General features: G+C 50.6%; 1 protein-coding gene across 9 annotated transcripts in view; it reads left to right on the plus strand.

Moving 5' to 3' along the window:
* Positions 1-9893, plus strand: part of CLUAP1 (clusterin associated protein 1) — a 202050-nt gene extending 192157 nt beyond the window's left edge. For 5 of the 9 annotated variants that reach the window (XM_065559819.1, XM_065559822.1, XM_065559818.1 and 2 more), the window contains 2 exons: positions 2741-2796; positions 8684-9893. In XM_065559819.1, the coding sequence (XP_065415891.1) occupies positions 2741-2796; positions 8684-8836 (209 nt within the window). In that variant the 3' untranslated portion in view covers positions 8837-9893. Of the gene's footprint in view, positions 1-2740; positions 2797-8004; positions 8062-8683 lie in introns of all 9 variants that reach the window. The other 4 variants (XM_042854122.2, XM_065559817.1, XM_005311880.5 and 1 more) reach the window with 1 other exon arrangement.
* Positions 9894-10842: the final 949 nt, after the last annotated feature.

Raw genomic sequence — 10842 nt, forward strand, 5'->3', positions numbered from 1 at the left:
TGCCACAAAACTGTGCAGCATTCATCTATATTTCATTGATTGCACCTGGGGAGATGAAAAGCAACAAGGAGCTTGTACTAAGCGCCTTAAAGCTGCCACATATACTGTTCCACTTAACTTTTTCCACCCCAGGTACATAGAGGGAGCCTTTCAGGATGCATTTTGGGGGATGAATCATCTACTGGATGTGCTTGCTGAATAAATGAATCTGAGTTACAAAGAACCTGGGTAAAGATGTAGATCTGCAGCCCTTAGAAGCCTCCCAGTCATTTTTTCTGAGACTTTAGTCTGGAGGTAACATTTTCCTGCTAGACATTATGAACAGATACTCCCAATACTTCTGTTAGTCTGAAAGGTGCCACAGGACCCTCTGTTGCCTATTATGAACAGAATAATCTGCATACAGTGTTACAGTGTGCTACCTAGACAGCAGGAACTGTCGCTGTTAAGACTGGACATGTGTTTGGGAGCTTTCCTCTAGTTGAGAGTTTTATGTCAAAATGTTATCAGTCTTCTCCATGAAATCCTGCTTATGGCTTTTTCATAGATTCATAGAGTTTAATGCCAGAAGGGATCATCTAGTCTGACCTTCTTATTTCACAGGACATTACATTTCCCCAGTTACCCTTGTATTGGGCCCAGTAACTTGTATTTCCCTAAAGCATATCTTCCAGAGAGGCATGCAGTCTTGGTTTGAAGACATTGAGAGATGGAGAATCCACTACTTCGCTTGGTCGTTTGTTTCAGTAGTTAATCACCCTCATTGTTAAAATTTGTGCCCAATTTCTAATTTGGATTTGTCTGGCTTTAGCTTCCATTGGTTCTTGTTATGCCTTTCTCTGAAGAGCCTTTTAGTACCTAGTATTTTCTCCCCAGGAAGATACTTATGTACTGCAATCAAGCACCTCTCAATCTTCTTTGATAAACTAAACAGATTGAGCTGTGTGTAACTAGAGTGGTGCTTCCTTGCAAGTGTATCAGCAGGCAGGAGATTACTGTAGAGTTCATTATGTGTGGCAAGAAAAGCCATTTTATATAATTGGATGTGTGACCCAGCCTGTGGAACTGTCGCACTGGTATAAGGTAGCAATGGAAACACAGGGCCTGACTCACCAGCATAACTTCACTTCGGTAGAGTTACTCCAGATTCTCACCAGTATGAGAGAAGTCAGATTCTGCAGAAAAGGCATGTTACAGACACATGTGTGCGCACACACCACGTGTCACTGCTGTAACTTAGGCCATAGCATGCTCTTTGGATGTACATTCCGTTAGTGGTTATGTGGTATGTGCTTTGTGTGGCCATGAAAAATAACTGGAGCATTACTTTGTCTTCAAAGCACCATGCACACATGATGCTGTATAAATACTAATCTCAGCCACCATTGGGTGGGAACTTGGCAAATGGATGGGCCATTGGAGCTGAAAACATCAATGAAAGACAGGATGTGGAGTTACAATTTGGGTGCTGATGGCCACCTCACCTGGCCGATTGCTAAATGGCACAGATTTAAAAGAGTCCATGTAACACGCCAATGTCTAAAATAAAGTAACAGCACAATGAGGATTATGGTGTAAAAATCTAGATCAAGAGAAAAAATGTGTCTGAAGCTACCAAGGGATGTGTGTGTGGTGGTGGTGGCGTAGTACTTTATTAACGATAAGTAAGGCTACGTTTTAGTCACAGGTATTTTTAGTAAAAGTCATGGACAGGTCACAGGCAATAAACCAAAATTCATGGCCTGTGACCTGTCCATGACTTTTACTATATACCCCTGACTAAAATTTGGGAGGGGGGCTGCCTGGGGGTGCCGAGGGTGCTGGGGGAGAGCAGCCCGGGTGCTTCGGGGGGGGGGAGGGAATGGTGGCGCGTGGCCCAGGACCCCCGCGGGTACTGGGGGAAAGGGTGACGGGGCCGGCAGGTTCCCTACCTGGCTCTGTGCCTCCCTCCCACCCACAGCAGCAGCAGAGTTTGGGTGTTGGAGGGGGTTGGGGCATGGAACAGGGTGAGGCAGGCTCTGGGTGGTGCTTACCTGGGGGCTCCCCTGAAGCGGCGACATCCCCCTCACTCAGGTCCTAGGCAGAGGTGTGGCCAGGCAGCTCTGTGTGCTGCCTCCGCCCAGAGCGCTGGCTTTGCAGCTCCCATTGGCCGGGAACCGCAGCCAATGGGAGCTGTGGGGGTGGTGCCTGCAGGCGGAGGCAGTGCGCAGCGCTGCCTGGCCACGCCTCCGCCTAGGAGCTGAGCAAGGGGGATGTTGCTGCTTCCCGGGAGCTCCCTAGGTAAGCGCCGCCCAGAGCCCTCCTCACCCCGTCCTGTGCACCAACCTCCTGCCTCTTCCCACACCCAAACTCTACTGCTGGGGGCGGAGCGGTGGCCTGAGATTGTGCGACTGGCACAGGGGCACAGATTTAATTGTCATGGAAAGTCATGGAATCTGTGACCTCCGTGACAAACTTGCAGCCTTAACGATAAGGCATGGGGTAGAGTAACCACCATGAATCAAGCTAACGAGATGAGGAATAAGCCTTCTTCTGAGTCCCATGGCACTGAAGGAGCATTGGGGTCCAATCCTGCTGTAGTTTGCCTTGAAGATGATGCATGATTATGCCTCTAGAGAGCAAACCATGAGCTTTATCTCCCCAAGGGTTATTTATTCACACAGTAGCTCCTTAGTTGCTCTGTGTTAACGAAGTGGAGAGGCGGGCATGTTCTCATCGTGTTTCTCTCTCTGCTGCCCAGGGAGACCCAACAAACGGATCGTGGGGACGATGCAAGGTGGAGAGACAGAGGATGATGTAAGTAGGAAAACATCTTGTGTGGGCTGCAGGGCATCTCTGATTGTCCATCACTGATGGCACTTTGCAGTGACAGACCTGCTCCCACAGCACTAGATGGCAGTGTTCCCCCAACAAATCTTCATCACACAGGCATTCTCCCCCCATTCCCCTTCCCATCTTCACCCTACACATCCCCACACCCTCTCTCTCCTGCATGTTGTTTCCCTGTTTTCTTTATTTAGCTTGTTTAGTCTCTGTTACTTCTCATTGCCCTAACTCCATTCTGTACCTCGTTAGTAATGACAGATCTCCTGTCTGTGCTAGAATTCCTAGCCCTGCCCACTTCTGTTCTGGCCAGCCATTGAGCTTGAGGCAGCAATGGGGTGGAGGGAGGGGTTGGGATTTTCAGCACAGTCGAGGGGATGTAGGCACGTTCATTTCAATGGAAGCTGTGTCTCTGTATCCCTGGGCTGCTTTGAAAATCCCACCATGGCTCTTTAAGACCTGAAAAATGGCTTGTTCTAGGGCAGGGGTTCTCAAACTAGGGGTCAGGCCCCCTCAGGGGGTCATGAGGTTATTACAAGGGGGGTCACGAGCTGTCAGCCTCCACCCCAAACCCCGCTTTTCCTCCAACATTTATAATGGTGTTAAATATATTAAAAAGTGTTTTTAATTCATAAGGGGGGTTGCACTCAGAGGCTTGCTATGTGAAAGGGGTCACCAGTACAAAAGTTTGAGAATCACTGTTCTAGGGGGAGGAAGGAGTCTAGCAATGTTGCCCTCAAGCTACTGGAGGGAAGGAGATTGTGAGGTGATTTCCTTCTCCCGGTCCTGCTGCCCAGCCGGGAGATTGGGTGGGGAGCTGCTTCTGCCTTCTGCCCCCTGCTGTTGGAGGGGAGATGGGGCCAGAGAAGGGACAGTGAAGGCTGACCCTGGTGACTAGAGGCTAGACAGGCCATGCTAGGGATAAAAGCACCCCCACCTAAGACCCATCAGGGAACAGGCAGACACTCTAGTTGCTCCACTTGTCCCTCTAGGGTCTAGTTAGCTGGTGTCCTCCCCCAGCCTGTCCTGTCAGCTGGGGCCCTGCCCTCTGCTGTCATTCTGTCAGTGACCGGCAGGATGGGCTCTGTGCAGTGCTGCTAGTCCAAGGGAGAGGGACCAGGCTGCTAATGGCAGGAAGCAGAGCTCTGTGGGGCTCTGCGTGCTCTGCCATTCGTAGATCTCCCTCTCAGCGCTGCTCGGACTCGCTCAGACTGAAGCCGGCATTAGGGTCTCAGAGGTGATGTTTCTTTGCTATAAAATATTTGGACTTTCCAAAGGCTGTTGACAAAGCCCCTCCCTAGAGGCTGCCAAGTGTGAGAGGAAGGAGCTGTCATGAATCAGAAAGGGCCTACGAGAGAGAGAGAGAGAGCGCAAAGAGCAGGAACTAATGGTGAATTATCAGCCTGGCAAAGATTAATAGTGGGAGCTTCAGAGTTCGGGACTTGGAGCAGTTGGCTTGAATCTCACGGGACCCACAGATTTGCCCCTGTGATCCATTCATTTGTGACCTCTAGGCTTGCTTACTGCATCCCAGTATCCCCAGGAATGAAGCCACATGCCCTGACAAAGCTCTAACTAGCACGAAATCCAGTAGCCTTCCTGCTTAGCAGCACAGCTCTAGTAAGCATAATACCCAGGCACTCCACACTGGTTCTCCATTGAACAGTCTGGTTCAAGGTCTCAGTCCTGCTATTCAAAGCACCTCCCCCACATGGGATTGGCCCTGTCTACCTAAGAGACACCTCTCCCTCCACGACCAGGATCTCAGGCACAGGCATGTGGGAGACAGAATTTAAAATGGGGTGGGACCAACACTGTGGAACTCACGGCCACAAGAGACAGGAATGACTGGGGACATTTACAGCTGAATGCATAAACCCAACATTTACAGCTGAATGCATAAACCCATCTCTGTCATGGCTTCCCCACAGAAGGTCTGTCCCCTGCCCCCAACACACCCCAACGAAACTGAGCTATACAAGCGGTCTCTCCTGCCAGCAGAGGAGAACGGTTGTTCCTGTTCGAGGTGTGTTTGATAGCTTTGGGGATGCTCAGATACTGTGAGGATGAGGGGGTCGGAGGCCCTAGCTCGATAGGCCAGCTCACAGTGTTCTTTCTGCTCAGGGCCCAGTGGAGTGAAGGAGAGAGTGACCCCTAGCCATCACCCTCACATTCTGTCTGGGCAGGAATTCACCAGGCCTTGCTCAGCAATTCGCTTCTGGCTTGAATTGGTTTGTTTAAGTTCATTTTGCTGCCTCCTGGGAAATGCCTCATTCTCTTAGTGTTTGGGACAGAGACACCCCCACTCCTGTGCAAGAGGCTGGCAGGTGACAAGTTCCCTGAATACCTGGTCTCCAGCCAATCCCTATCTGGCTCTCTGAGGAGTACAAACTCCCTCCGGTGTCAGCAGTATCCAGGGAAGGAAGTGTAGTTATCTCCAGGTGCAAGGCATGGATGAGTGAGCTGGATAGCTCACCTGACTTACAGCCCTTGTAAGGCAGCTCTTGAGAGCTGAGTGAGCTTTGGTGGGGGCCTGTTGCTGCAACAGGGAGAATGCAGGAGCCATCTAAAGAGAGAGCCTTCTCACTCAGCATTCTGGGGGCTAGGACTCCTTGGGCTGCTTCTCAGTTAGTATCAGGGGCTGCAGCTGCTTGGGAAAGCTTTCTGACTGTCTAGGCGCTCCCTGCCCCATCATTGTAATGTCTGAGGACACCGTCCAGGTCAGCAATGATTTATCCTCACAGCCTCCCAGGAGGGAGAGACATAGCAGCCCCATTTTACAGGAAGAGGGGTACTGGGGCACAGAGAAGGGCAGTGCCAGAGTTGGGAGTAGAACCTGGGTCTGCTGAGTCCCAAGCCAGTGCTTCAGCCCTAAGACAAGTCTTCCTTCTCCCATAAAGCTTGCAAAGCCCCTCCTAGCCCATTGCCCACAGGAGCAAGTGTTCCTCCAGGCACCCCATGGGGCCCAGACCCCTTCAGCGGGGCGAAGGATGCTGATCACCGCACAACTGTCAAGGACTGGGGCATGGGCATCAGATCCAATGCTTAGAGCCATAGGCATGAGGCCTGAGGAGTGTAGCCAAAGTCAATAGCTGGGGTCCAATGTCTAGTGTCAAGCCAGACTCAATAACCAGGAACAGAGGCAAGAGCCGGGAACAAGGCAGAGCGGGGATCTGCCTTGTTAATTCCTAGTACTGCCTCCAGGCTTAAATGGAATGTCTGGACCAATCAGAGGCCATGGGAGGAGCTGCCAGGCATCTCTGCTGTGAGCAGCACTTTCCGCGTGATGGGTTTCCCAGGGCTTATGGTGCATTGGCCGTGGCTCTGCCAAAGCTGGCTGGTGGAATCACTGCCCAGCCTCAGACCTGGGTTCAAGACTCTCAAATCCTCCCAACGAGCAGGGAGGGGTCCCCCTCCAGACTGGAAGGTGCATTTTGTCTTTGTTCACCTTCCTCTGCACCAGCCTGTGCTGGCCAGAGCCAGGCTATGGGCTTCCTCCATGGACTCTTGGCCTGAGCCAGGACAGGGATGCTGCCTAGCCCCTCAGGCTAGGCCCTGCACAGCTGCTTTCTCATTCTTGCTGTCTCCTGTCCACTCCCTTTTGTCCTTCTCTTATCTTTCTGTTTGTAGCCACTCCAGACAGAACAGGGGGGAGGTCAGGAGGAGTGGGGCCTGTTGACCCCTCCCCCCCCAACTCCACCTATTGGCACCTGTCAGGTCCCAGCAGCCACCCAGGCGTGGAGCTCCAGAGGCCCCAGCCCAGTAGCTCTCAGCAGCAGCTGCTTCAGTTCCTCCTGGAGCAGCACGCCAGCAGGTACCAGGGCTCGGCCACAACTACATGACTCCACCAAGGACAGACCCTCAGCCAGATATGGGTCAAAATATAGAGAAAGAAACCCAAGGAAGGGAAGGGTTAAATCCACTAAGGGAGAGAACCAGGCCATGGAGTAGGGCAGGCTGAGGGGAGAACACAGTGAAGGGACAGAGCTGGCAAGAGCTTTACACTGGAGCCAACAGCTGTGTGCCTGACCTCCCGGCCTGCTTTGCTTGTTTATCATAGAATCACAGAAGATTAGGGTTGGAAGAGACCTCAGGAGGTCATCTAGTCCAACCCCCTGCTCAAACCAGGACCAACCCCAACTAAATCGTCCCAGCCAGGGCTTTGTCAAGCCTGACCTTAAAAACCTCTAAGTATGGAGATTCCACCACCTCCCCAGGTAACTCATTCCAGTGTTTCACCACCCTCCTAGTGAAATAGTGTTTCCTAATATCCAACCTAGATCTCCCCCACTGCAACCTGAGATCATTACTCCTTGTTCTGTCATCTGCCACCACTGTGAACAGCCGAGTTCCATCCTCTTTGGAACCCCCCTTCAGGTAGTTGAAGGCTGCTATCAAATCCCCATACACATTGCGTTTAGGGCAGGGCCTGGATTTCCCTTCTATCTATCCAGCACCCAGCCCACCAGGGCAGCTATGATAATAATGATAATCATCTTCACTGGGCTTGCTGCCTTGGCCTGTGCCAGGGCAGGGCACCTACTGTGGCAGCTGAGCTGTGTGCTGCGAGAGCAGAGACACGACCTCGGAGTTGGTGAGCCGCTTCCTGAGCCTGTAGCTCCGGCTGAGCTGCTCCTCGGACCAGGTGCGCTGGGGGCTGCTGCAGGGGCAGAGAAGGAAGGTGAGTTTCAAGAAGCTGCCTGCTGCCCCAGGCCAGCACGTTTGCAGTGGGGAGCAAAGTGAGCCCAGGTCTGCTTTCCTTACCCACCTGCTCCTCTCCTCTGTCCCTGCCCTGCCTCTCTCAACCAGTCTGGGACCCCCCTTTCAGGGAGAAGCTCTGTTCTCTTCCAGGGAGCCTGGCTCCTGGCAGACAGTCATGCAGGACAGTCTGCAGACCTTTAGCCCTGGTAAGCAGCACGTCTCTGGGCACCATTGCCCTGTGCATGCTGTTTGGAGTTGGCTTTCCAGGTTCCGTCCGTGTATCCCTTCCTGCATCCCTTCCTGTAGCATCCTGCTTTGCAACAAACAGCTCAGACATTGCACACAGCACCCTCAGCTGTGAGCGGCATCTGCTGCTGCCTCCTTCCCTTGCTCTCACTTTGTTTGCGTTCTGTTTGCTTTTCTTTTTAATGTTTTTCCCTTCTCCATCTCCCATTGTTCTCTCCACTCTCGCTCTCCAAGGTGGGATCAGCCCAAGCCCAACCAGGTAAACACAAGACCTCCAGCACCAAGGCACAGGTGGGTTTGTCTCCTGCGGTTCGTTTCCTCACCCTTATCCTAGGGCACTCAGCAGTTCCCTCTATGGTCCTGCTGCCCCCCCCCCCCGCCCAGATTCAGCAGTGGTAAAGAAATCCATTGTCACCACCCCACTAGGGGACTGGAAAGGAGGTCTTCAGCAGCATGAGTGGAGCAGCCACTGCCTAGCAAAGTGGGAGATTGCTGCTGAAAGCTGTGTAGTGTCTCTAGTTCCCACCGGTGGTGAGGGCTCCAGTCTCTGAGCATTTCTGAGAGTCAGCAGCTCCAGCCTGTGCTGTTGGGTCAGTAATGAAGCCATATACAGAATCCCTGTTGCTGCTCCTTATGCCAGAGCCAAAACTGGACACCGCCCCACTGTGTGCTTCTTGGCAACAGGGTCATTATCTCAGGATGGGGGGACGTGGTTCTGGTTAATTTCAGCACAGGCGGGGAACGTGACTGCAGTTCCTCTCAGCACAGGGTGATGTGCAGGTTTCCCCTGTGCCAAATTTCTGGGCACACAGAAGCCATGGACATTGCAGGCTTTGTACGTTTTGTCCATTGAGGATAGCACTGGTTTGAGAAGGGATTGGCCATGAATTCTGTACCCACTGCTTTTTTACAGGAGGAGTCGGAGGATAGTGAGATTGACCTGGACGATGATGAAGACGATGATGATGATGACCTTGAAGATGACAGCATGGAAATCTCTCCCAGCAAGGCCAATCGCCGGGCCAGGAAGCCAGAGCCACTGGAAGAGAGTGATAATGACTTCTGACTCTCCTTCGGAGGTGGAACCACTCAACATCTCGAGATGAAAACTTCTGACAGCGAAAGGGTTGGGAATGTAACACACGCTGCTGTGCCTGCAGGTATTTTATAGAGGAATGAAATTCGGAGTCAGTAAATAATAAAGCTATGTTCACAGTGACAGTTAAACTTTAATTGCCAATCTCCTTCCCTGCTCGTCTTTCCCAAAATTTGACTCATTCTGATGATAATTAAAAGTGACGTGATATTAAATACTTGTTTACTTAACCTGTTGGGAAGTGGGATTGTATCTGAGCATTAGAACTAGAGTTCCACACTCCATGATGCCAAAGGTTTGAAAACCACTACCAGATGGTGGGTTAGGCCTTGTCTACACACAAACCTGTACCAGTGTAACTAGTACTGATTACAACTGACACAAAACCCTTGTGTGGGTACATTTGAATTGATTTAAATCTGCTTTATATTGATTTAGCCAAAACTGATTCCTTACCAAATTAAGGGTTTGTTCCCACACAGAGGTTTCGCCAGTTTAACTATAGGTGTGATATTAAACTATTAGGGATAAGCCATTGCAGAACACTGTGTGGATGCTGTTATATTGGCATAAACCCATTTTATATCAGTAATTTATCTTAAATCTGTCAGGAAGAGGGTTAAGCGAAACTGCAATAACCTACTCTTGAACCACCATCACAGGGCTTTGCAGCAGTTGAACTAAATCAGCATAAGCATCAACCCTTTAGTTAAAGTCCTAAGCCTGTATGTAGATCAGGCCGTAGTCTCTTGCAATGAGTGCAGTCAAATAGGTCCAAAGTTTGTCTAGCTGCCATGGGTTTGCCTTCATTGCAATGCGTGCCTTACAGGACCTTCCTTCTTTGGATGTCTTTTGCATGATACCACTTGATATGACAACTAGGTAGAGATTCTCTTCCATAAACAAGCCTAAAAAGTCACAGAAGTCTATTGTACTATCAAATTCTGCTGTCCTCCTGCATGCTAAACAAGCTGTTTTGTTTATATAGATCCCCATGTTTCAGAAATAAATGTATTTTCTGCATTGATTCATGTGACTTTTTTTATTGAGAAGTTTTAGTAGGTTAGGCTGGCACAATTCTTGTTGAGAAACCATGTAGTAGGTTAGAGAAAGCTTGAGTGCATTCACTTCATGTGTCAGTTAGGTCTGCCTCACTTGCTTGTCAGCTCTGCTGTAGAATGGCATAGCGTCCCGGGAACAGACATTACTCCTTGATTAGAGCACTTCACCTTGGCACTTGTTCATCAGGACAGTTGAGTGGCCCAGTTTTGTTCCCATATTGCTGGCACCCTGCTAGCCTGGCATGTTCTACATCTGGAAATCTGTCCTTGTTTTCCCTACATCTGCGTTACAGACGTGCGTCTATCCGTCTTCATTATTAGTACTGCAGAAAGGAAGGAACATTAAGTAGTTCAAGGTGAATTTCTTCATGCCGCCCACCCCAGCCATTCCTTTCGCACCAGTGCGGTGCCAGTCGATAGAGCAAGGAGGTTGAAGTCTAACTTTATGTTGGTGCACAAGGAGCCATCTTTTTTTTCAGTGTTTGTACAGCACCTTGTACAATGGGGTCTTGGTCGATGATGAGTGTTCCTAGGTGTTACGGTAACACAAATCAACACCGATAATATCGTGACTCACCTAGACTTTAAAGACTCACCGTAACGGATTGCTAGGAGAGCTGTTTGCCTTATTGTATACCCAGTAAGTTAAAGGAGTTTTGTCACTTGCTTCAAAGGGACCAGCGAGCCCCTGCCTTGCTGCTGTGTGATTCCACGGGTGCTAGCTAGCTGTGAACTGTCAGGTAGGCCTACGCTACACAATCCATCACGGAATCCCAGCGCCATTCCAACAGTTAGCAGGGGACCTGCGCTCTACCTCCACTTCCAACACTCTAGTTACATATTCTGCCTGGAATCTGCTGCGCACTGAGAGAGGCGGAGGCCATTGCTTTCACCACCCCCACCTATCAAACTGAT

Source organism: Chrysemys picta, chromosome 10 (assembly GCF_011386835.1).
Source record: "Chrysemys picta bellii isolate R12L10 chromosome 10, ASM1138683v2, whole genome shotgun sequence".
NCBI classification, from domain to species: Eukaryota; Metazoa; Chordata; order Testudines; family Emydidae; genus Chrysemys; species Chrysemys picta.